The 25,676-nt window shown below is 37.8% G+C and overlaps 4 protein-coding genes across 5 annotated transcripts; all 4 read left to right on the forward strand.

Moving 5' to 3' along the window:
* The first annotated feature begins 2,592 nt into the window (after positions 1-2,592).
* LOC114520277 lies at positions 2,593-4,539 on the forward strand. Its single transcript, XM_028540512.1, has 3 exons — positions 2,593-2,881; positions 3,427-3,753; positions 4,270-4,539. The coding sequence occupies exons 1-3, from the start codon at positions 2,777-2,779 to the stop codon at positions 4,411-4,413; spliced, it is 576 nt and encodes a 191-aa protein (XP_028396313.1). The 5' UTR covers positions 2,593-2,776; the 3' UTR covers positions 4,414-4,539.
* Positions 4,540-5,208: 669 nt separating this feature from the next.
* LOC114519939 (zinc finger protein 318-like) lies at positions 5,209-14,182 on the forward strand. 2 transcript variants are annotated; one of them, XM_028540120.1, is made up of 11 exons: positions 5,209-5,540; positions 7,308-7,455; positions 8,325-8,673; positions 9,250-9,356; positions 9,495-9,646; positions 11,080-11,166; positions 11,313-11,484; positions 11,564-11,682; positions 11,812-11,964; positions 12,214-12,540; positions 12,876-14,182. In XM_028540120.1, exons 1-11 carry the CDS (start codon positions 5,313-5,315, stop codon positions 13,452-13,454), a joined length of 2,421 nt encoding a protein of 806 aa, XP_028395921.1. In that variant the 5' UTR covers positions 5,209-5,312; the 3' UTR covers positions 13,455-14,182. The 2 variants fall into 2 exon arrangements, with proteins under 2 accessions (XP_028395921.1, XP_028395922.1); XM_028540121.1 differs by lacking the exon at positions 7,308-7,455 and having other exon boundaries at positions 12,876-14,181.
* Positions 14,183-14,673: 491 nt separating this feature from the next.
* Positions 14,674-20,550, forward strand: LOC114520271 (tRNA (guanine(37)-N1)-methyltransferase-like). Its single transcript, XM_028540503.1, has 3 exons — positions 14,674-15,178; positions 16,100-16,918; positions 20,261-20,550. Exons 1-3 carry the CDS (start codon positions 14,731-14,733, stop codon positions 20,302-20,304), a joined length of 1,311 nt encoding a protein of 436 aa, XP_028396304.1. The 5' UTR covers positions 14,674-14,730; the 3' UTR covers positions 20,305-20,550.
* A 1,929-nt stretch (positions 20,551-22,479) lies between these two features.
* On the forward strand, positions 22,480-25,262 carry LOC114520002 (forkhead box protein G1-like). The gene is made up of 2 exons (XM_028540196.1): positions 22,480-23,250; positions 24,336-25,262. Exons 1-2 carry the CDS (start codon positions 22,918-22,920, stop codon positions 25,047-25,049), a joined length of 1,047 nt encoding a protein of 348 aa, XP_028395997.1. The 5' UTR covers positions 22,480-22,917; the 3' UTR covers positions 25,050-25,262.
* Positions 25,263-25,676: the final 414 nt, after the last annotated feature.

The following is a 25,676-nucleotide window of genomic DNA, read 5'->3' on the forward strand; positions in this document are numbered from 1 at the left end:
TCATTGATGCTGCCTTCACAGTTGTCTGGTGTGCTTATGATTTTAATTTTAAAAACAGAAATACTCACTTGCTGCTGGACAAATTTTCTAGGAGTTTACTTGACTTTTTTATCTGCTCTGGTTTTAACATCTTCTCTACATGGGATATGTAGCACTTCTGAACAACGGGTGAACATTTTTCTATGGCACCAAAAGCTTGAAGAACGCCAAAGAAATCAGAATTTTCAAGACTTCTTTTCGCAACACTGTCAGACACTCTCCGAGCCAGTATTTCGCCAATGGAATCATTCAGGGAACATCGCATTATTGCATCAATTGATTCATAAACTGCCACAGCTTTCCCTGAGCCACCGGGTTGACTGCCTCCGTTAAGATTCATAACTCTGGTGGTAGCCCACGATTCACAAATGTTGACCTTTTCTTCAAATGGAATTTCGACCCAAACCTTTGCGAAGAGCTTATCGTCGAGTATTCTGAGAAGTACATTTTGATGAGGTAATGAAACGGAAAACTGCATAAGGATTCTAATCAACTGATGCAAACCAAGAGTCTTCAATAGAATTAATAATTTAACAAGAACACTTGTATATTCTTCAGTTAACACCTCGTCAGACTGAGCGTACTCTTGCAATAATGAGTGTACCGATTTGAGAAGCTTACCCAGAACTTTCTCTGGTAGTTTTGCGAATTCAATTAGCTTCTCTGGTAAACTTTTTTTCTTTTCGCTCACGTTCTGCGCCTCGTGAAAATAAGTTACAAAGAAATCGATAACTTCGTCTTCAGAGGCAAACAAAATGGATACATCAGAACGCTCAAACAAACTCATGGCAGCGACTAAATTTGGAGCACTTTTCATCACACAACGCAGCATTCCTTGGTGTGCAACCTGATCATCCCGATTTCCCACTTTTATAAATGAAAAAAGGGCTGTAATCATATTCTGATATTCTTTAAGGATGTCAACTCCCAAACCACCTGCATTCGGTGAAGAAGAATTGTCTGGGCGCTCAGCCATAGCTCAATCTACAATTGTGAAAGGGAGCGGTGAATTATCTCACCGAATATGAGTAAATATTCTTTCTATGGTAATAAACTTTGCTTCTAACATGGCTCGAATGCTGAGTGCCAATTTGAGTGTATAGTAGTGAGAAAAAGGTTCACGGCTGTGAAGAATACTTTCCCCATCCATCAGCTATATTTAATTTTTTCTCTTTCTACTGACGATAGTTTCCTGAAGCTGAGTTCCTCGCACCTCGCCCCCCCTCCCCTCCCCCCCCCCAATTAGGTTTCTAAGGCTACGGTCCTGACCCTGATAGCCTCTATTGATTGCAAAATACTTTAGAATAGATTTTTAAAACGTATAAAATGCTTTACGCCATCTTAAGCATGTAAAATTAGTTGAAACGTTAATATGATATTATGGCCACATTATTATTATATGCAAACATTTTTATACACAAGAAGATTGCAGTATCCAAGACCTCACAAAACTGGAATTTTAAGCGAAATGGGTTATATTTCAAGGGATTCGTATCTTCATTTATATAGTACTTCTGAAAATGAGCTTTTATACCGACTAAAGAAAGCCAAGGATATAATGTTTACATAAGCCATATAACTATATACATTGTTTTACATTATATATGACGTTTGTCCCAATTTACTATAAATGCATTGAAGCAAAATTTCGGATTGTTAGCATTGAATAGCAAAATCTGAAAGTCAGTCACTTTGTGGATAACTGTAATGGTGTTTCGCATACATAGAATCCACGATATCTTTACGATACATAAAAAATTGGTCTATGATTTCGACAAAACATACCGCGGTTAGCCGTCGACTACGAATCGAAAGCGAAACCAGCTTTTAGTGAACCAGGAATTTACCCCTAAAAACAGATACCCGCTACAAACTGTTCCTTATCTCAGCCGTAATAACCTGGAAATGAGCGAAAATAATCACCTTGCTCATATTCCTGCCCGTCATATTTTACACATACATTATAGCTCGTAGCCTCAAACAGGTAGTTCAATTCATTAATCATGCAGCAGTCATACCTTGAACTAAACTTCTTGATCGTGGGTTAAATAAGTTCAGCATGTCCGTTATAGAATGAAGCGAAGCGCATGGCCGTATAAAGTCGTTAGTCTAACATCTTGCATAATAGTAAATACCTTCGATAAATTGTAGAAGATTTATAACTATAAGATATGCATGATATGTGGAATCAACAACAACATTGTATCTACATTCTCATAAACACAGCAGGGACACCAACTTAATTTCAATATTGTATTTACTATTTAGATAACTTGCATTGCTTATTATAAAATCTGCAGTAGTTAGACTAGCATGACGTTATGTTTTTGTACAACAAATGCAAAGTTTACAGGTATAGACTTATACTAAATTTTAGAAGTTCTAATTTATACGCGATCTCGAACTTCAAAACAGAAAACCACTGCTTTCGTTTTTCGTTGATGTGCAACGTTATAACGAGGTGAAGACGCAGGGGGCTGCATATTTAATTTCAAATCTCACTCTGTTCAACATTAAGAAAAGTATTAAAAATTAAGAAAGGTTTCGCATTATTCTCGAAATTCGGCATTGACACTTCAACATTTTGTTGACAGGTGCCCGGCAGCAATAAAACTACGGGAATGAATTTCGTGCTTCGCTCTATTTCATACAAGTTATTCGTTCTTATTTCTACTCCAGTAAATTAAGGCTGCGATATTTTGCTCATGCAGGTAAATTGCAGTTTGGTCAGTGAAACATGATTTGCTATAGTTGTGGTGAAGAGAAACTTTCTAAAGAATTTCCACAGGAACATCTCACGGAGGAATGTGCTGAAGTACATCCATTGCTGCATTGTCTTAGAGTAAGTATTATCACAGCGTATTAGGCTATGTAATGTTGTTGTAGTTTCCCAGTTTCCCTGATATTGTAGCTACTGGGTGCCATACGGCTAAAAATTAATATAGTTTGAAGTGAAGCCATGAAAGCCGGCTACCACTGTACGTTGTGTATATATATAGAAACATTCTTGCCTTTGAGTAGGAGTGATTTCGGCAATGCAAGCGAACCGCAGTATTTTGCTGGGTTTAAGCTGTTAAAGAAAATCAATTGACCTGTGCATGGCAAGCCATATTGACATGAAAGAGCTTAATTTTATTTGAATAGCCTATATACGATACCAGTTCCGGTGCAAGAAAGACCAAGGGTAGGGCGAATACATCAGCAAATAACTTTGATGCTCATCAGTTTTGTTTGCATTTTCTTTCGTCTAGCATGCATGCATTCTAAATAATGCAGTATTATATTTTCCGGAACCTTCGGCTACGCCATTCGTTTTCTAGATACCTCTATAAATGCCCCTCATAATGTCACATGCTGATTGGGTAATTTAATTTATTCCTCTTGTAGTGTGTAACAGCATCGGTACGAGACCACCAAAAATGTTCCCAATGTGATTCCCGAGTTACTGAACACAATATGCAGTATACACAATATGTCCAAGCTTTGGAATTTCTTTTCCCCCCAATCGGCGCTGGTGATGACAGTAAAACAGTTCGTCAATCTCATGACGTCGCATCAAAATCTCACTTGTTTATAACCACCCTTTCTGAAGAATGCCATATAGTTGACTATGACCCAAATCAAACTATTACCGATCTGAAATTTATTGTTGAACAAAATTTAAAGACGCCTCGTAACGAACAACGGCTGTGGTATAACGACTTGGAGTTAAAGGTGCCTATGCAACAAATCATTTTATCTTAGATATTATGGGTCCGGTTGTATAAAACTCTTAACTACATTTCGCGTAGTTAAATCGTAGTTAACTCAGAAATACATAACTCTGATTGATCAATTCTGTCACTAACTCTACTTAAAAGTTAACTACGTTTTTATACAACCGGCCCCTGTGTTTATTTAGCTCAGAAAGCAAACGGACAAAATTATGTTCGGTTTTTTGCATTTTAAAATACAGTACACCTGACTTGCATATTTTTAACAATGTGGTCCGTAGTTCTATAATCGACAGTTAAATCTAGGGTGAAATTGGCGCTTGTCACTGAAACTCTTTTCTTTAATTAAGAGTACGAGCTTCAGAATGAAAACTGTTGTCAAAAAGTGTTTAGTACGATTGTCGGCAAAATGGATGATAAAATGTTGTGTAAAGTGATTCCTTGGTTTCATCTGTAAAGTAACAACAGTTGATATTATCGAGTGACCAAATCTCGGTTTTTGTTTTTGTTTTTATAGGAAACAGGGAAACACAAAAGACTTCTTAAGTTAAAAGATTACGATGTTCAGCCAAACAGCACTATATATTCTACTTGTCATTCTTCCGGAAAAGAAGATTCAACTAGTGTGACGTTTACTGCATTAAATAAAATGAAAGGTTAAGATAAGTAAAGGATATTTACGTAATTAAACAAGGCAAAGAAGTTAAACGTGCTTCTGGACATCGATAAAAAACTTACCATTGCATGCATGCAGTTGTTGCTACTAATAAAGATAACTTGTTCGAAAGACGAGAGTTGGCATTGTTTTTTATAATATAACATTTATAGTACGCGCGTGCTGATTGGTCGAGAAGCGTGTTTCTATAACTGTATAGAAACACGGGAATTTTCCCGCCGAACTTGACAAGCGAAGCGATGTAATGAGAATTTGTAATTGAATCGAATCATAATATTTGTACAAAATCTTTTTATTGAGTTATATTATAAAAGAAATAGAAAACATTTTTTCCTGTGTTTCTATACAGTTATAGAAACACTTGTGGGAGTTTGGGAGAACTCGAAATAACGTGGAAAAACTCGCCCTACGGGCTCGTTTTCCCACTGATTATTTCTCGTTCTCCCAAACTCCCACGCGTGTTTCTATAACTGTATAGAAACACGGAAAATGTTTTCTATTTCTTAAATAATCATAGGAATGCAAATTTCAGCCGCTGGATAAAATAACAAATGAAGTCTTTTCTCACTAAAATATTCATCTGTATATTGACTTCGCTTCACCAGTATGGTAACATTGCTAGCACTATCAAATGCATCCGTAAAAGAACATTTGATTCATCCGTTTTCTCGCATCGCCGTTACCCCGCAGCACAGCACCCGCAATCTAACAACCTTAATTTTTGAAGCGCGTAAGGAATTGTGGTATAGAAGAGATCACGTGTTTAGTTTCGCTTCGAGATTTCGAAAGCAACGTGTTTTTTATTATAAAACGCAAGAGAACTGCGTTTGATCAAAATTTGGACTGCAGTATACATTTCCTGACAAAACCGAAACTTTACGACGATGTCTGGGTTGGGAAACTTTGGGTTAAACTCTCAAGGATCGATGAGTATGCTAGGAACACTAGCACAGTCCGCACAAAGGCTTGATCGCTTGATGGCAGGTAATCGTGGCTCCTCAAGGCAGGAAAGCAACTATGGTCGAAATGATTCGCGAAGATCAATGGACGACGACTTCTTCGGCGGTAGGAGCACCGATCGCTCTCGCAGGCGATCTCCCTCGCCTCCTCGGGTAAATATCAAAGCCGATTTTTCGTTAAACTTGTAGATTTCTTGAGCTTATATGTTTTTTTAGCAAAATATATCGACAGGTCGGAAGCTAGGTATCCTGGTCGATGCTTGGTTTTATATTGTGTTGCCATGTGTATATTTTAGTCAGCTAAGAGAAGATCAGGGGAGAGCAAAAGCGTTGGCAAAGCATTAAAGTGTAGGCAGACATGTAGATGCTGAAAATTTTTCAGTCTCAAGTAGATTGCCACCTGTCCAGTGTCCACGTATTTCCATGAATGTCCAGTCAAATTATAGTGTCATGTAGGTCTACACTCGAAGGGGAATGCATATTAAGGACTATTTAGGCCGCTCTGGCATTCAATTGATAAAAAATAATCTGGTAATTGCTTAATTCAGCATTAAAACCTGACTGAAGAAGTAATGGATCTAGTTGCCAATAACAGTGAATGTGAAAGAAATTTAAGTTTCCATTTATAGACATGTTTTCTTTTTCCTGGTTTAAATTGACCACTTATCCACACTGCAATGTAGGTTAAGAAACTGAAAGTTAGGTGCACTTCAGAAAAGTAATTCTTTCTATAATTTGTGCTTCTGTGTAGTCCTATTTGTTAACTTGACTGAAGTAAAAATGCCAAATTAGCCAAACTTGGTGGCTCTGTTAATAAATAAAATTGACTTGGCGAAGAAGATTCACTTGGATTCATTCGAAAAACAAGTAGAATGATTTTCTTTCGTCACTACAAGTTCTTTTATTGTCAGTTGCAACATACTGAATTTCATCAGCCACAATGTTCTGTTCTCATAATTCCTCTTTAGTCATAGTTTAATTTCTTAAATTATGTTCTTTGACTTTCGTATTTTGAAAGTAGTTGTATGTTGAAGAGTACCTTAAGCTTTCTCTCGTTGCTGAGACTGCTAGACATGATTACAGACCTTTCAAAAGGTCTTTGATTGCCATATGGCTAATGCACACAGAAAACATGGCCCTGCCTGATTGGGTATATCTTGTGCTTTGGAAGTTGCAATGTTATATACAACAGGAATGTTTATTTTGCGTTTTTGTTTAAACCATTGTCCTGTCACTTGCTTCATCACATTACATTTATCCATTCTTTGTCGTTATTCCTTCCTGTCTTAATCCAGTTTTTCCTACATGATTGTATTATCTTTGAAAACCAAAAATTGACAAATACACTTCAATGAGGGAGTATTGGTCTACCTTATAATTACTGAAAATCATTGTGCTTTTTGAAGTGTCAATTATTGACAATTGATTGTTCATTTTAAATAAACTGAAATATTGAAGGTGGATTCAATGAAGAAGATATGTGAAACTGCTGTGCAATACCTCAGGACTGTGCCCACATTGCTCTCAAATACCTTCCATTAATTTACCATTGTTGGAAAATTATGAAGGGTGAATTATCAAGAGGTGTATCCACCTATATTCCATGTAAAACAGTGTTGCCACATTTGTGAAGGTGTACTTACATGAGAAATATGTATAATTTTGATCATCAAGATTCAGAAGCTCGTACTTCTGTATTTGTGTGCGCACACAGAAACTCCATGTCATGGTTTGGTAAGGGCACTCGATAAAATTGAAGTGACAATGTTATTGTACAGAAATATCCTGGAGCAAAATTTGCCCTTTTCCTTCTTCCACTCTACTCTTTAAGCACTCAATTCCACAGATGATGACTCCATCTATACTCACATCTCAACTTTACTTTTTCCAACTCATATATTTGTATTCTAACTATAACAGCGATTTAATCGTGATGACAGACGAAGTAATGATCGTCGAGACCAACGAAACCAGAGACGTGGTCAGGATGATGATGTTTTTGGATCTGGTGGAGCTGGAATTTTAGGCGCAGCCCCAAGTGGTAACAACAGGCCTGCAATATCTTCAGGTTTGCATGTTCTTATTTGAATAGTTGTAGTATATTTGTAGTTAAGATGGGTACATTTACCCTGCTGTTGCACTTTCTCTTAAGTACGTATGGTAATAATTGACCTGCACCATGTTTTTTGAAAGCTTTCTCTCCTTCACTTGATATGTCTAATTACAGATTGATTCATACCTGTATCTCTCACATTTTTCCTTCTCAACAATTCTATTGATAAGTCTTCAAACTAATAATTTCACATCTTTGTATTCTTTGTATTAATTTTTCAATCGATCTTCCTGACCTGAAATTTTTGTACCACTGCTTTGCTTTTATTTACTGTGAATGCGTTCATGTCATCCTGCAAACCTAAGAAGAACTATCTTCTCTTTTCCTATAAACCATCTATTTTAGTTAAAAGCTAGTGAATGTGTCATTTTTTTCTTTATTCTTGTTTTCTCAATTCAATGAACCATAATTTGTCTAGCAAAACTATTTTGAAAACATTTTGAGATGCAAAACTGTCAGTCATACAGATTAAGCTGTGTTCCAACAAAATCAAGAACTTTATATTCTGTGCGCCTGTAAGAAACTATATTATAAGGCTAAAGGAACCTCCATAAATATTGACTCTTGGTAAAATTTGAGACTGGCAAGTTACTCCTAAAATTTCTGTCCTTCGAGAAGTAATAAAGTTGCTTTTTTTACTGTCACTGCTAAAAACCCCTGATTTTGAGCACAATTTGGAATTGCCCATTTCTATGGCAAATTAAGTGGTATGTGTTCTTCAAACTGCCTCACTGCTTATGCATAGTTTTTCTTTATTTTCATTTTGAACTTGAACTCTAAAACAAAGGTTAACTTCTTGCTAAACATGTGCTTTGTTTCATAAGGACTTGGTGATCTAGGTAGTTCGTCATGGAATGAGAACAGTTCTGGCAGTGGTCTTAATAACCTGAATTCTCAGACACAGCAAATTTTAAACATGATGCAGACCCAGCAACTCTTGGCTGCAGTTCAAGCCCAGGCAAAGCTTGCCAATCCTGGCCCACCAAGTCTGATGGGGAATGCTCCATATGGTCGTAGTGGGGGTAGGATGATGAACCAACAAAGGGGGGGCCGGTTCAACCGAAATGATCGGCAACGCCAAGGAGGGTACAACAGAAGAGATGATAGAAAACGACGATACTCTCCTCCACCGCGACCTTTCAAAAGAGAGAGAAAAGATGGAGATGCAGCAAGGTTTATTCATTGAATTTCTTTGCCCAACCTTCACTATTTTTGCATAGGAACAAGGCAGTTGCCAACTATCATTAGCAAGAAACCTTGCTGTTGTATATTCTCTGTATAATTATGGTAGTTCCCAGTTAGTAGGTTAAGATATGTGGTGGTATTGATTCACTTGCAATTTGTACCATTTGATGTCAAATGAGTTTTAAGAATTATCCTAGCTTGAATGGAACATAATTTCTGAATGCTGCCTGAAATTGTTTAAGATTTCTAAATCACATCCATTGCTTAAAGTACATAACATCAAAAATTTGGGTTTCGGCAAAGACCAGCGCAACAATTTCTCCAAGTTAGCAGATATAATGATGTTTATTTTCCACCCTATGAATCTCATCCAGATATGTGAATACTGTACATTTACCCTATTGAGAATTTTGATGTGAAAAAATATTTTTATGATTTTTTTCAACATTTTACTTGTAATCAATGGCGTCACAAAATGATGACAATAAGTTATTGACAATAAGTTATGAAGCGAGTAAACATACTGTTTCACTAAATGCCTTTCCTCTGGTCTCAATATTGCAGAAAAGATCAAAACGTGAAGAAGACCACAACACAAACTGCCAAAGTTGTTGCAAAGAAGGATGTGAAACAGGACGCAAAAGAGACTAAGGCCAGGTCACCAACAAAAGGTTTGTTGGATGTTTACGATACCACCTTTTTACTGATTGAAATATTGAATGTGGTATAATTCCCTAAAACTTGTACTAATGCAGTTATAGAAGAATTAAGTATTTTGTTATTTTAAGTAGTGGTTTTAAACTTTAAAGGAACTGAGGGGAAAGATGCTAAAAATCAAGAAAGCGAAACGAAGTTATCAAAGAATGCTGCTGATGAAGATATCCAAGAGTTGATTAAAACAAACTATGATGGCAAACGTTACTGGTGCTCTCTCTGTAAAATTGTTTGTCTCAAGTCAAAGGTACAGTAGCAGGCGCGGATCCAGCCGAAAATCTGACCGTGTCATATTGGACTAAAAATTTTCCGGTCGGGGGGGGGGCGTATGGCGAAGGGGGAACGTTTAAAAGCGAATATTGTAAATCCCTGTACTTTCATAAAACCACTAAACCATTTTCAAAATTTTTGTTAAGGCTTATTAAGGTATTTACGGATATTTCATTCACACTCAACATAACGTGAGATTTGCATACACAAATTATTCACAGCGTAAATGCAAATTTGTATCATATGGCGCTTTCCATTAAGCGGCCAAAAAGGTCAGACCGGTCATATTTTAAATTGAAATAGAGTATTTCGTTAAGAATATAGCGGTGAAACTGCATTTCCCGTGTTAGGCAGATGTAAATAACGATACACTTTTGTCTGTACCGACTACCGAACACAACAGAACCGGTCTGGCCGTTTTTCCGTATAAAGAAGAGCGCCCATAGTTCGATTTAAAACCTAAAAGTCTTACCTTACAAGGACATTAAGTAAAGATTTTCAGTATTTGTCTCTTGGGAAATAGCAGTTTAAAAATTGTCGTTGCGATTGTATAACGCGAGCGAGCGAAGCCTTTCTTTAGTAATAATTCCATCATGTTGTAGCCTGAAGAGCGATATTTCCCCTGAAATATGCTCGCTTAGATTTGCTTTTGAGAAATTTCGACGGATTCATGTATTAATACATTCGATTCAGCCTGAATCAGCCAGGATGCAGCGAACAGACAAATTTAACGTGTTATTTATAAACTATATCCGAGTTCGAAGTCGAGAAGTGTCGAACTTTATTGTTTATCATGCTTATTGCGCAATCAAAAACAGGCCACCGTGTCGCACCGTGGCTCACGTGGCAAAAGCTTGCCCTGTGATTGGTTTGCTACACTGCACCGTGTCCGGACGTTACTATATTTAGTAACAATTGCGCAATAATCTGCACGCTGACCGTGTCAACCAGTTGCTGTGATCGCAGCTTCGAATGCACGACTAGCTTCCGGACATACTCGGCACAATTCGGCAAGCTTTCGGCGAATTTTATAGTTCAGTGTTAACTGAACAATCATAATATGAAACAAGGAATAATAATTGGGAATTTTTTCCCATTTTTAGCAGGAATTGGTAACAATATGACAACGATTACGAAAGATAGTACTCAAATTATTTGTTTTAGACATATATTTCCTTAATTTTGGTGTGATTCAAAGAATTAATATGTACTTCTAAATAATGTGTGAATATTAGATTGCAGATGGGAAAATTCTGGATGCGAAAATCTGACCGTGGCTCGAGCCACGTTCGATACGGTCTAGATCCGCGCCTGAGTAGCCCCTGAAGTAAACAATGTTTTTGTCATCTCAAAGTTTGAATAGATAGGGTCTTTTTCACTTCATTATATTCCTTTGTGTGTTCTCTTTAGAACATTTACAAGCATTTCTTGAGCGAACGTCATGTGAAAGCCTCCATTGAGAAACAAGGCAAAGTATTTGATCCTGAAATTATGAAGGTAAATATGGGAAGTTGTATTGATATTTTTATCAAAAATACATTGTCTAGAATATCCCAACAATGTAAGCAGAATGGTAATCCTTTGCATGAGCATATTTTAAGAACTGGGAGCTATTTTATAATCATATTTCCTGTCCGTTTTAGAAGCAAGAGGTCCAACAAGACCCACCAAAGGCAAGGGACATCAGCGAGCTCCTGACTTACGTTTGCAGCACAAAACAGACAGCGAGAAAGGAAAATAATGACATCTACATCTCGTCTTTGACCGACTGTACAGTCAAGATTGTAGACTTCACTACTCAGCAAGACTTCATGGGTAAATTGAATATGTTGTATTGTAGTCCAGCAACAACTTAGTGCAAACAGCTAACTTCGACTTGTTTCTCTACAACTAGGCTCCGAATTTGTGAAGGCCGTCTCTGGTTTCAAGTGTCAAATGTGCAAGAACTTCATGCGACATGGAAACGAAATTATTCAACATCTCAAAGGAAAAAAGCACAGTTCAAATTATGAAGTAAGTGACCGAGTCTTTGTAATTTGTAAGTTTGAAAATGGATTCAACCTTTTGTTTTCTAATGCTTGCTGATTCTTACAGTAAGCGGAGAAATAGCAACGTATGACTTTTCGACTTTGTTTTTGCCAGAAATATTTGAAAGACCACCCAGACTACTTGGTAAACCAACGCGATGTCAACAAGAACTTGGTGGATATGTTAAAAGAGGACGAGGGAAAAGATGTCGTCCTTCAAGAAAGCAATGGCGATGCTCGCAAAGCTGAATCCAGCCAGCAAGCAAAAGTGAGTCCATGAAAGCAGTTGAAATAAATAAATTTGTGGGAGTACTTTGAATATAAAATAGATGGCTTTTGGTGGCACGGTTCTCCGGTAAACCACAGTTAATTCGGGTTAAGCCGAATTGACTGGCAAACTAAAAGTCGGGCTTTTCTTAGGTTGCCTGGTATATAACTTAGACCAACACAATCATAATATTAATTCACTTCAATGTTGAGCCATTCACCCAATCGCTGGAATTGATCTCCTTTTTAGAGTGAGGAAGAAACAGACTTGAATATGGAGGGATTGGATAGCTCCGAAGTTGACGACAATTCCAAGATGGCGGACGAAGCCAGTTTCAACGATTCTGCTCTTCACGATTCCATTCAGGATTACTCCATCGAAGAGAATGAAAAGAAGGAAGCCGATGATGGTAAAGTGGAAGAGAGTGAAGCAAAAGAACAGATGGAAATTGAAGATGTAAATGAAGCTGAAAAGGAGGAAGGTGAGAAGAAGCAAATGGAAGATGAACAAAAAGAAAAAAATACGGGAGAAAGGGAGAAGAGGGTTTCAATGGAGGCTGACGAGGAAGAAGAAGAGGTAAGTCCTTATTTTTTCACATAAAGCAACTGTGTATCGCTAAGTCGTCATTTTACCAAAATTGACCTAGTATAAATCGAATAAAATCACATAGGAAAAGGTTACTTTGCGTTAATAACAAAGCCATAACGAAGCTGGTAATATTAATTCCTGCAATCAGGTCGATATACAGTCCTGACAACCAGGTCAGCCTAATTCTTGCTATTCGGCCTATTGCGTTTTACATTTTTAACCACAATTATGCTTTTCGGAGCCAGCCCCTTTTCCTGTCTTCACCGTTCTTAATGCCTTGGGTGATTCAAACTACATTGTTTTACATTTCATCTTTCTTGAAGTTCCCGCTTCTTGGTCCAATCAACCCAGTTCAATATGAACCAATTGAGCAGAAAGCCGAAGTTGAAGCGAAGGGCGCCAAAGTCGAGGCGAAAACCCCCGAAGTTGATGCGAAGCCAGAACAGAACGAAACTCCGGAAACCCCTAGCGAACCCGCAGTCGAATCGGAAGAAACCGAAGACTTGACGCCGAGCAGGCGTGGACGAAAAGCGCGTCGTGGACGTGGAGCCACGAAAGCCACGCGTGGAAGACGCAGGACTCCACGCGCGGCCAAGAATGTGAAAAAGCCCGTTGAAGTTGTCGAGCTAGAGGATGAGATTGCGGAGCCAGACGTTGGCACCAGCGAGCCACGCGAAGAGCTCAACTATATTCCGATAGAAACAGAGAAGGAGCCGGATACAGAAACACCACCAGCCGAAGCAGCTTCAGATCCGGTAGAAGTGGCCCCCTCCTCTCAGGAGACCGGGGAGGGGCTGGTCTCGCCACGGGGAAAAGCTGGCGATGTTGACGCCATTGATGGTTTTGAAGTTATTGACGAAATTGAAGATGGTGAAGAAGATGACTCGGAAGATGACGATTAAAAACAAATCAATAAAAGCGTTCAGACTTTTTAGTTGAAGAGGTCTTTGTTTAACACAAGTAATGGTGTGATTTTCATTAGTGCAATGTGGGGAAAGATTAAATCTCACAAAAAATCATGCCATTACTTTATTATACAAAAAGTTAGCGACACGTTTAAACTTCACCTAAATTTAAAACCACCTTAACGCACTGCTGTTAGAACATGCCATATATCACGGGTATTTTCCCCGTTAAAAGCTCTAACTTTATCGGCGCGTAACGATCACGGATACGTTGCATTGTGATAAAAAAAAATTGCACAGCTAAGAGCTAATGGTCTTAAATTTCACTGTCTCTGGTCGTTCATTGACGACTGCACAGCTAAGAGCCAATGGAATTTAAGAAACCAAACCATATCATGTATACTAGTTCGTGTAAAAATAGCGGTTTAAACCTTTTACTATTGGGATTCATTAAAGGATTCGTACGAAATCCATTGTAAAAGCAAAAAATTTAATGGACTTGAAAGCTTACGCTTAACTCTCAGATGGTATTTTTTTCGAAGCTTGTGAAATATTTTCGAGTTGCAAGATTTTGGGGTCCTGACTCCTGAAAGCTAATAAGTAAAAGGCCCTCAGATCTTGTTCTTTTTTGACATGTACGAGTACGACCCTGTCTTAGCATTAGAAACAATGAGGCCGGTGATCGAGAGTTGTCATGTAAAGTTCTGAGAGGAGTATTAAAAGTAACTTGCTCGTAGGGAGTGCCATTTTGGACTAGAAAAAGTCGTTTTGAAAGGAGCAAAATTACTAATTTTCAAGTTTAAGAAAACGTGATTTTGGAATGTTTTTAAATTATCTAATTTCTAAAAACCGCTGTAGTTGGAGAAAGATACTTGTTTTTTGACATTCGAGAAAGACACTAGAGTAGTTGTTCTTTGACTTTTTAACTTTGCATCGCTCAAGCACAGAGCACTGTATTTAAGTGAAGTCAGCTTCTCTGTGCACAAATACAACACTTGAAATTTAAGTAACAAGTTTAATGAAACATAAACAAACCTAACAAACAAGCTCGGTTTTGCAAACATATTTACAGTCCTCTGACAGTTGAAATACCCATAGTTTCATGGTTGAAATCTTGAAAGAGGAACTATATCTGAGGGTCTTTCATGAAGTATGAAGAGTTCACGTCAGCTGAGCTGACTAAACGGCAGCTCACAAGGCGCCATATTTGATTTTTATTCAAAGAAGGAAAATTTTGTCGAGAATATTTTAAAATTTTTTTTGAAATCTTATCATGCCTCTTGATTTAAGGCCACCAGAATCCGTTCGTGAAATGAAACAATTAGATCACAGTGCGTTTCAAAGGAAAATCGGTGTCCCTGGCCTGAAAGTGGATGCTAAACATTGCTCTGTCCTTTTGAAACAGCTCAACAAATGTTTGTTAAATCAACCAAAATTAAAAAACATTGTGGCTGATCCTGGAGGGGATTTGAAGAAGAAAATAGTTTTGTTAAATACAGAAGTTTTACTGAACGAAGAACAAGAGGAGTTGTTAAAAAGCTGTAATTGCGAGAGGGTAAGATATGAGTTGAGTTTGGGGTACGATTACTGGAGCTCTGATCAAATTCTCAGAGCTGTGCTGCCAGTTGATATTGGTGAAGTTACTACAGCCTTTGAAAGTGTGGGTCATATTGCACATATGAACTTGAGGGAATGTCAGTTGAGTTACAAAAAGTTAATTGGTGAGTTACTGTTTGTCTGTTTTAATAAAAGGCAAATACTGAGATTCACTATTCAATTTGTAGAATTAAATTGTAATATCATCAGTAGTTCAGTATTTTTACCATCCAAATCACCAATGTCACAATCATTACATGACAGTTACTTTATCATATCCATCATCATCGCCAGCAGTTTTTTCAGGAATAATATTAATAAAAAGTAGTGGTGGTAAAATTTTATCATCTCTGAATGCCACACCATTCTTGTGTGTGAAAGATACCATTACCCTAATTGCTAACTTCGATATTGTTCTCAATACCACCACCACAACCTACTAGTCTACGAGGTTAAAAGTGTTGCCTCTTAATAACAAGTATATTATACTGTATTCCCCACAGCTAGAAATTTCATGCTAAAATTATATAGTAAAGGTAGAATGTTTGGCTACAAATTCTAAAATGCAGAAAGTACAGCCATGGTAAATTTGAGAATTATGAATACTTTTTTACATTATAAAATGATAGATGAATGTAAATATGAATGAATTAATGAATATGCTTTTACATCTATAAGGCTACTTCTGAGTATGGAATTGAATTGCTCCAGGTCAATATTTAAGTTGTAGCGACAAAAATTGTTTTACTAGCCTAGTTGGTATAGGGTGTTCTATAGATGTACAAAGTTGCAAGCTCAAATCACACTTCTCATAATGAATATTTCCCTGTTTGTCGGAGCAGCGTGGCAGCATCTTCAAACAACTTAAGATCAATTGTGCTATAACAACTGCCTAAAATAGACAAAACATATCTCGACGTTTCGACCTGAGGGCCTTCGTCAGGATAGTAAGAAGTCATACTTGTCTATTTTAGGCAGTTGTTATACCACATTTGATATGATTTTGAGAATTCGTATTCCTGAGGATGCATGGTTTCTAATTTAAGGTCAGGTTATTTTGGACAAAAACTTGCCTCAAATCAAAACCGTTGTAAACAAGGTGAACTCTATCGACGAGACGTACAGATTCTTTCAAATGGAATTACTGGCTGGAGAAGACGACATGGTCGCCACGGTGAAGGAAAGGGGTTGTAGTTTCACTTTCGATTTCTCCAAAGTTTACTGGAACTCGCGTCTGCAAAACGAACACAAACGGCTGGTTGACATCTTCCAAAAGGATGAGGTCATTTGCGACATGTTCGCCGGGGTGGGACCGTTTGCGATTCCCGCCGCGAAAAAGGGTTGCGTGGTTTATGCTAATGACCTAAACCCCAAATCCTTTGCGGCATTGGTTAAAAATTGCCAGGTGAATCGTGTTGAGAAGTATGTGCATTGTTTCAACATGGATGCGCGGGAAATTTTGAAACATTTGCTGCAGAAAGACAGAAGATTGTGTTTTGATCATGTGATTATGAATCTCCCGGCAACCGCGGTCGAGTTTTTAGACGTTTTTAGAGGACTTTACAGGATCGTGAAACCACTAGAGGTGGGTGATGAGACTGGGACTGGAGTCGAATCTACCACAAAGCTTCCCAGGGTGCATTGTTATTGTTTTTCGAAGGCAGAAGATCCGGTTCTCGACACAAAGTTGCAGGTTTCGTCGAGGTTAGGAGTGGTGGAGTTGGAACATTGTGAGGTCCATAACGTACGGAGTGTAGCTCCGAAGAAAATGATGATGTGCGTGTCGTTTCGACTGCCGCAAGAGGTGGCATTTGATGAGCACGATTGCGGTGGAAGTGCAAGAAAGAGAGATCAGAGCGAGGAAGGTGGGTATGACCTCTATATATTAACTGGAATAATAACTCACGCGAGATTAGGGGCATTGGACCCAATGTTATTTGTTTTCCCTGGTTTTACTTTAAAGGCTCGTTTACACTTGCGATATTTGCCGCGATTTTATGTGCAATTTTCTGCTTTTGATAGATGTGAACGAGTGATTAGTCACGAATGCCCTGATCTATAAGAGTTCTTATTTGAACATCCGTAACGAATTACTCGTTCACATCTATCAAAAGAAGAAAATCGCACATAAAATAGCAGCAAAATTGCTAGTGTAAACGGGCCTGAATGCTCGTGAAAATGGCCAGTTGCTGCAGAAAATTTCATTATCAAGGAACACGGAAGCTCAGTAAACTTTTCACTTCATCAATTTTATATGACATTTTCATTATTAAACATATAGCTAGATTCTAGTCTTTTTCGCATGCGATTTCACTTTATTTCAATATTTTAATATTTTGAACTGAACGTTTTCACTACTTGATACTCAAACTCTTTATGTCTTCAAAATTTTAGCAAAATTTAAAACTGGTTGATGTTTGCTAAATAATCGTGTATGAGTCATCGAATTTGCATCGGTTAAAAACAACCTGCCATGCAATAACATCATGGACGTCCCTCTAGTCTCAAAACGGATATAAAATATTTTCAAAATATATTAACTTTCATCCCTGATATCCTTTATACAAAATTTACCCATCATAAGAATGACCTTGTGTGTATGACATTTTGAACCAACTATATAAGGGCCTATTCATATCAGACGGGCCGGGCTAGCTCGGCAGCGCTGGGATTTCGCTTCACATATTATTTCACTATATTTGTAAAATTGCATTCATATGGAACCCGGTCAGCTCGGCTCTGGTGAGATCCCGCCTGAGCAAAGCGAATTCTCGCCTTTAACGGGCTCATATGAAAACATCAAGCGGGCCAGCAAAAGCGAGCTAGGCCGGTTAAACTGGGCTGGCCCGTCTCATATGAGCTGGCCCTAAGTTGACGCGTATATATTATGCTATCGTGTTATATTGCATTAATGTTTGTTTCCAGGGTCAAACAAGGTTCATATCTTAACCCGTAGTATATTTATTATTAATAACGGAAGTTATTTTACTGAGGCACTCATATCAATGTAGCGTGCGCGAATGTTTTTCTGCGTTTTTACTAAAACATGGTTACTTGTATAGCGTGACAGCTCTTGCGTCAGTAAGCCATCGACAATACGTGCAGCAAACCCTGTTACTAATGGATGCAAATTTAGAAAAGAAAATATATCTTTCTGTGCATTTATTTATTATATACTTATTTCATTCGCCGAAGTATACATTTCATAAATTGTATTTATTAGTTATTTCTTTCATTTACGATTATTTAATTTTGGCATAAAACAAACTTTCAAACGAAAATTCTTGCCGGAAAATATTTGTCCGCCTTTTCCCGTCACCTGATTTTGGTGTTAATCTTAATAAAACTCGACCGAACGGGTTATTTAGCAGGGAAAACAAATTTCAGAATTGTTGATATAAATACTCGAAGCTGATTCCCTAAACTAAAGTGTCTTTTTTTGTTATGTGGTAACATAGTAATTACCTCTGCAAAAAGGAGTGGTTGTATTTTCGTTTCAAGCAAACAAATTGCTTAGTCATGCATTAGTTTATGACAAGATCACGTATTTCAGCACATTAAGAGGCCTCGTATGCTGATATCGAATGAATTAATCATTGTTAACTGGTACTGACGAGTGTTATATTCGTAATGTCTTGTTTTTAATGGAGGCATGATAAATTTCACTTTTCACTTAACCTTCAGTGCACTTCAGCAACGAAACGAAGACGAATAATTTTTTACAATTAGCGAACAAAGATGAATCTATGTTTGGTTATTCGATAAATTTGACAATGATGTCTTTGACAATCGTCGAAGGCTGATTGGGCATCATGGGTCTTGTAGTATATCTGTGTTCGCGCCAGTGGTCTCTATATATACTCCTGGACTCTGGAGTACGGTTGTTATCATTTCGGACTATGTATCGTTCATAATTTGAAGCGGACGGTTAAGTTCAACAGTGAAAAACTGAAAATCAACGGCCGAAGTCAGTCTTCCTGCAGTATTCTCATAAGTAAAACTTTCAGTTTCTGCCTCACTTGCACTTTAGACGCGATTTCTCACTCCAGATGTATCGCGCTCAGCGAAAAGCGCATAATAGTTACGCGATACGATTATGAGTACAAGACCCCATTACGACTGGTAAAAACTAGGTTTCGCTGCCCAAATTTTGACGCATGTTTTCCGAGCACAATGGGGCATGGGCGTACGGGACAAGGGGGGACCCGGGGGGTTCACCTGCCCCACTCAGAAAATGTGAATTTAGAAAATTAGACGGGCAAAGTTTGGAAGTATCGAGGTTCATTTAAAATCGAACAATTCGCTTGCTGAGAATCATTCGTCTGTCTCTCGTTCGCCTATTTCACTCAAGTACAACTACTATTATATGAAATCGAGTTTATATCCTGAAAACGTGGAAATAATTAATGTAATATACTCATATTGCTGTTGTACTGTAAGTGATTGAAAATCACACAACCTCGTTTCCACGGGCGGAACTTATGGAAGATCTTTAAAATAAACATTTACACGCGGATATGAAATGTTTTTCACTGCAATTTATTTGTTTTTGAAACATGTTAAAAATATTGTTTTTTTCGATGTTTGTTTTAGATCTATGTTCTATACACACAATGTTATGTTGAGATATTGCACTAATACACTTGACATTGTTACGATCGTTTGATTGGCGTGTGCTTCGTACATTCGCAAGAAACAGAAGGCATGCACAAGCCCATTTACACACGGCCCAATATTCGCTCACAAAGCAAGCAGAAAATATATTTTTAAGGAAGTATATAAAACATTATACAACCTAATTATAGCGATGCATCTTTCGGGGCGAAAATGCTTCCTCTTTGCATGATTAATTCGCCTTCGCACAAAAGACCGCGGATTTCAATCAGCAGCAAAAACAATTGTTATGTGACATTAGTCCATTGAGGACTAACTTAATCCTTTGAACGAGTTTTGTTCCCCACAAGCCGACCTATTTTCGTCAACAAAAGCATAATTCTCTGCAAGGCCGTGCAGAGAAAGATAGTGACATCTCATTATTAACATGCTCTGTTTCAGAAAGACTGAATTTCATTTTTGCAGCAAAAAACTTTATTTTGACATTGTTATCGGTTCAAATTCGCGAGGGAATTATCTTTTTGATTGAACAAGTTGTCGATGTCTCTCAAAATTTGTTCATTTTGTGCAAACATTTTTTCTTTGTTATTTAGGTGTAACAAGTGATGAATTTACGAAACGGGCGAAGGTTGTATAGGAGAGCGTATATGTATATTAATACAAGACGCAACCATAGACCCAGTTTTTTTGGAAGGGTGAGAAAAGCTTGGTGCATGGGAGTGCATTGTGAAAAAAATAACCGAGGCATGGTTCCTCCATCATCCACTAAATATATGTGATGAACAATTTTTATTTGGTACTGAATTTATGATCACTGATCTCAGTGTCTTTTTAAAGATTAGTCTTACTCCGCATTAAAGAATACTTCTGATGAACGCTGTTACTTAAGATGAATTTGATGTTAAAAAATAAACCTTCAGTATTAAAATAAAGAAAATTTTCAATAATTATTTTCCTAGTCGTAAATCCTAACAGTGCAACTCCTTGTGACCTTGCCCTTAGATCCAGTCCCACACAATGAACACGGCTTTTTAGGAGCTATTTCTTACTACATGCACGCGCGATTATTTTTTCAGCATGTATATCGGAGTTAGTTTTGAACACTTACAATAAAAGCAGTGCATTACATCATGCCTACAAATATATGATTCTTGTATACAAACCCAAGCATATGTAATTTATGTCCGCGTATATTGTTATATAATATATACAAACAGATATTGCACGCTTTTACTTCCTATAATATATCACAATATCGTGAAAGCTTTGCCTATGTGTGTATATAAAAGCTGAATGGCCTATTTACTTGTGAGAAAAGGCAAATGATAAACCGCTTTTTGATGTACTTTTTGTTTGCAAGTGCACACCTGTCGAACAGGTCTGAATAGCCTCTGTACCGAAAATCGCGCGCTGACAGAGATAATTAGCCTTCGCAAATAAGTATATATGTAAAAATCCTCCCACTGACTTAGTTCATGAAACAATGCGTCGCTTGTGTGACACTGCACACCGCTGATGCAATGCAATTGTGTCAAAACATTGATACATCAAAAATAAGATAACTTAATTAAGCACTGTTTGAGGGCTCGCTGATCCAGACTTGTGTACAAAACTTTAACAAAATAATCTCTAAGATACACTGCTTTTTATTAGCGATAATACTTTATATCCCGTATGCTTTGATAACGGTACTTTTAGAATCTATACACCGGTAAATAATTATATAATTTGAATTGAATATACAGTGTATAATTCAGGTTGTAATGATAAAGTTACTTAGTGTCAAGCTAGTATATATTTACGAACACACAACTCTGATATATCGCCTATAATTTGCTCGTATTTTCTCGATGAAGATTGTACAGCAGTTTTGAATTGCGGTTGAATGTTTATTCTCGAAATTAGCCACACGTTGTCCCCGCTTTAAATTAATATATTAGTTTTTATTGTGATGCTAGCTTGAAAGAAAAATGCTATCGCTGGTCTGAATGAAATCAAAATTGATGATCCAGAAAGTTTTTATCGAGAATTCTCTTGCAGTTTTCCTGAATGTTTTCGATAAAGTAAATTTGTCTTCATTAAAATAGCGTTTCTTCCGATGCTCTTATGCGAAATTCACGCTTGTGGAATGAATTGTTCGATGTATATAAATGGCATGCACATTCGTACCCCACGTACAATTGAACAAGCTGGAAAGAGCCTACTGTTGTGCGACAATTCGCAATGTGTACGACATATTTCTGACTGTTGGGGGACACACGAGGAGTACACATGAGTGGAAAATTAATTAAAAACTCCACAGCGTGTTGGCCTATGTTTGCACAACGTGTAATAAATCATTTCAGCACTTACGCCCAATATCAACAGTTTGTATGTCTGTTCTTTCGCTAAGTGTATTTTTGTTTGCCTTCCTAATCCCTTAAAGAAATAGGTAGGCTTGTCCGTATTTTACTGCGCTAAATACTTCTTAATAACGTCATAATAACCTTGCTGTGCACAACCTTAAGTATTGCTGTGTCATTGTTTCAAGGTTTAGAAAGCCCTTACAAGGGAGGTATATTGTTTACATCGACAAAGGCCATGACAAATCGGCCGTCAAATTTTGCCATGAACCCTCTTCTGTGCATATTCGCGTTGTTTCGCATACTCGAACACGTATTTAACAGCTTTTTACACCTTCCCTGATACACTTTGCGAGTGCGTCGTTGTAATATAAAGAATTTCTCACCTCCGTTTCTGTAACACAGCCACTTTGAAATGAATAGTGTAATTTGTCGCAATTAAGAGGCCAACTTGTGTGTTGAAAGCATGATGGCTATTGTTCGATTGTTCTAACTTTTCTTTGCAAATGCTTGTGAAGTTGTATTCTATAGCCTAATTTCAGCAATATAGACGCACAAGCACTTAAACGTTTAATGAGCTGCGTTTATAAGCGATACAAAAGGCGTCGAAGTGGGAAAATTTGCAAACCGCCGGCAAAAAGCACAGCAAGTCCGAACGCGCGGTGATATATAAATCCTGCGACTTCTCGACAAAGTCCCCGAGACCCCATCGCGCCGTACCTCGCGAAAGAAACGTGTTTATTTCCCCCGTGGCAACGCGACAAGGTTCTAAACAGTATTTTCCTTGCGTCAGTGGGGTTCCTACTTACTTACGCAAGCGCCCCGAAAACAGGTCACCAACGGATATACAGTCGATATTTTAATCACCTGCTTCGCGCTTGTTAGCTTACTTGCTGTCTCCTGCTCCTATGATCACGATGATGCCGAACGCTGAAATGCCCGCGCGAAGATCTCCCTCGGTGTTCAACGAGAACTTTAGCATACGAAAGATGCTGGACATAGACCTTGATGAAGACTTGAGCAAACCGAAAGCGGAACACGATAAGCCTGAAGTCTTCGAAGAGAATTTGCAAGAGAAGACGTCTTCAGCGTCCAAGTCCGAACGACAAACAAGCACCGAGTCAAAAGATGAACGTGCGGAGAAACCGCCTTTCTCGTACAACGCTCTCATCATGATGGCCATACGGTCTTCTCCTGAAAGAAGGTTGACCCTTAGCGGCATTTACGAGTTTATAGTCAAGGTATGTTGATTAAATATCCATAATATATTTAATACGCAACATGCAACGCCTACTTATGCATGTACTGTATTGAAATATATGTTTACATGGCGATAATGCTATTTTACGTCTTATATAGATAACATTATTTACTATTTTGAGTTTTGATCGCATTTTCAGATACAGTCGTATTTCATGACCGCAAGGCCGTTATCAGTATCATCTTCTAGTGCGATATACTTGCTTTTAGACGGCTATAAGGATAAGCGCAGATTAACTTAAATATATTGACTGCATGTATATAGTTTTTTTTCGTTCGTATATATATTTGTTTATAAAACTTGTTTCCACAACTAAGTTTATATATATAGTTAGTGATATCCTTTGATGATAAAGCTTTAATGAACGACTATATTCCTGAAACTAATAATATTGTATGCCTGTCCGGTTGAAAAGCTCTCTTAAGTTTACAAGTGCTTTGTAAATTGGCCTAAGTTGATTGTGAGCAAATTAAAATATCAAGGGTTTTATCGATTATTTTGAAGTGTTCTCAGGCGCGAAAGTTAGATTGATAACGACGTTTAAGAATTCAACTGCTTTGTTTGACAGTTCTAACAGAATTACAAGAAATTTCCGCCGTCTTAAAACCGCCGTCTTTACGCGGAGATCTTTTTTTTTATTTTTGTTGCAATAATATTATTGTGATGTGTGTTTATATTGGCTGAGCTAATCATAGCTTAAAAGTCGCTTCTTTAAAAGTGAATAAGTGAATTTTTCGTTTTCAATCTCAACCATAGGAAAACTGACCTAGAAACCTTTATGTACTTCAATGCATTTCAGCATCATTTTACAAATTTTCAGTCATTTATTAGGCTGAAAAATTCAGACCGAAACTAAACGAAATTCCATGCAGCGCCTTCTTCTTCCAACCTAATTGACAAAGTTAATTCGCTTCTAACTCTTTGAATTCATGAATTCTTCAAGTTTTTCCTCGTACGATCGATTAAATTCATGATAGACATTCAAAATGTACAATTCCTTGCAACCTATTCGCATTCTGGTGCATAGATATAAATATAATTATTTTTTCTTTTTTCACTCTATAGAATTTCCCATATTATCGTAACAACAGACAGGGCTGGCAGAACTCGATCAGACACAACTTATCTTTGAACAAATGTTTTGTGAAAGTACCTCGCCACTACGACGACCCGGGTAAGGGAAACTACTGGATGCTGGATCCGAGCAGCGACGATATAGTAATCGGTGGGACGACAGGCAAGCTGAAACGACGAACGAACCCATCCTTGAAAAACCGCTTCGCGTTGAAGCGACCCGGTGGATTTGTAGGTTTTCCAAGCTGGTATTACTCCCAGAATAGCAATTACTGGCCTTACTCTCAATACTACGGTTCGTGGGATCCATATTGGAATCGTAACGGCTTACAGGACAACCATGCCTATCTTTCGCGGTTCTCCTCGCCGGAGCAAAGCTTGTCCCATCATTTTGGACACCCGAGCTTGGACGAACTCGCCCCGAATACAGAGTACAGCTCCTCCGGCCTAACCACGTCTCGTTTTCCCTATCCAAGCCATGCGTCGACCTCGCCTCGTTCTGAAGAGAACACAGCTTTCTCCCAACGCTGTTTGTGCGATGATTCAAGAGTCGATATAACTCGCGAGCGCTCTCGTTGTTGCCAAGGTTCGACCTGCCCAAATGCATGGCAAGCCCCACAACTTAGTCCGACCCAAACCGCTTCCCAAGAACTTTCCAAACCTTTATTTTATTCGCCGTCTTTGGTCAGAAATCGATACGCTTAGATTTTAACATTTAATATAAATACATATGTGCATGTATATAATAAATTATTGGACTATTTAGAGGCCCAGCTGCAGGGTACATATTTATTATAATATATATTTAACACTGTACGCGGTACAAAATTGTAGATATTCAAGCATGTAAAAAGTTATCGGCCTGTGTATATTTGTTATTTGATGCGATATATAAATTAAACCTATGATGTAAAAAGCTTTTGTCCTTTTGTGTTTAAGTTTGTCCAACCAGTTAACTTTCTAACAGACTCGGTCCAGCGTCTGAAAAATCTCACGAAAAAACTATACTATAGGTTGATGTAGCATTCTGTTAACAAAACCAAATTTTTCGAAAAATTATCTTGAGCCTTGAACTTCATATGCCGCGCCCTTCCATGAACAAGCTATAATGCTAAAGACACGATCGCTAGCTCTTTAAACTCGGAACTTTTACTTCGGGCTAAGCATATCCAACATTTCACAAGGGGAGCTCTTGAGAGTCGAGTGTCATATTGAAATAATAAAATGGTGGTATATATATTAGCAGAAATGCATGCATGGTAACAAGTTTCTTCGACACATGTACATAACGAGTTCAGCATATTTTTATCATGTGCATGCATAATTTCAGTG

Source organism: Dendronephthya gigantea, unplaced genomic scaffold, assembly GCF_004324835.1.
Source record: "Dendronephthya gigantea isolate DGI-Jeju-01 unplaced genomic scaffold, DenGig_1.0 000015F, whole genome shotgun sequence".
NCBI lineage: Eukaryota > Metazoa > Cnidaria > Anthozoa > Malacalcyonacea > Nephtheidae > Dendronephthya > Dendronephthya gigantea.

What these genes read in the sequence shown, in the direction of transcription:
- LOC114520277 (XM_028540512.1), top strand. Translation starts at nt 2,777, where the DNA reads ATGATTTGCTATAGTTGTGGTGAAGAGAAACTTTCTAAAGAATTTCCA. An exon ending in CATTGCTGCATTGTCTTAGA is followed by an intron (nt 2,882 to 3,426) that starts GTAAGTATTATC and finishes TTCCTCTTGTAG; the next exon opens with TGTGTAACAGCATCGGTACG. An exon ending in ATAACGACTTGGAGTTAAAG is followed by an intron (nt 3,754 to 4,269) that starts GTGCCTATGCAA and finishes TTGTTTTTATAG; the next exon opens with GAAACAGGGAAACACAAAAG.
- LOC114519939 (XM_028540120.1), top strand. Translation starts at nt 5,313, where the DNA reads ATGTCTGGGTTGGGAAACTTTGGGTTAAACTCTCAAGGATCGATGAGT. An exon ending in CAGGCCTGCAATATCTTCAG is followed by an intron (nt 7,456 to 8,324) that starts GTTTGCATGTTC and finishes TTGTTTCATAAG; the next exon opens with GACTTGGTGATCTAGGTAGT. An exon ending in CTGACGAGGAAGAAGAAGAG is followed by an intron (nt 12,541 to 12,875) that starts GTAAGTCCTTAT and finishes TCTTTCTTGAAG; the next exon opens with TTCCCGCTTCTTGGTCCAAT.
- LOC114520271 (XM_028540503.1), top strand. Translation starts at nt 14,731, where the DNA reads ATGCCTCTTGATTTAAGGCCACCAGAATCCGTTCGTGAAATGAAACAA. An exon ending in GAGTTACAAAAAGTTAATTG is followed by an intron (nt 15,179 to 16,099) that starts GTGAGTTACTGT and finishes TTCTAATTTAAG; the next exon opens with GTCAGGTTATTTTGGACAAA. An exon ending in GAGAGATCAGAGCGAGGAAG is followed by an intron (nt 16,919 to 20,260) that starts GTGGGTATGACC and finishes TTTGTTATTTAG; the next exon opens with GTGTAACAAGTGATGAATTT.
- LOC114520002 (XM_028540196.1), top strand. Translation starts at nt 22,918, where the DNA reads ATGATCACGATGATGCCGAACGCTGAAATGCCCGCGCGAAGATCTCCC. An exon ending in TTTACGAGTTTATAGTCAAG is followed by an intron (nt 23,251 to 24,335) that starts GTATGTTGATTA and finishes TTCACTCTATAG; the next exon opens with AATTTCCCATATTATCGTAA.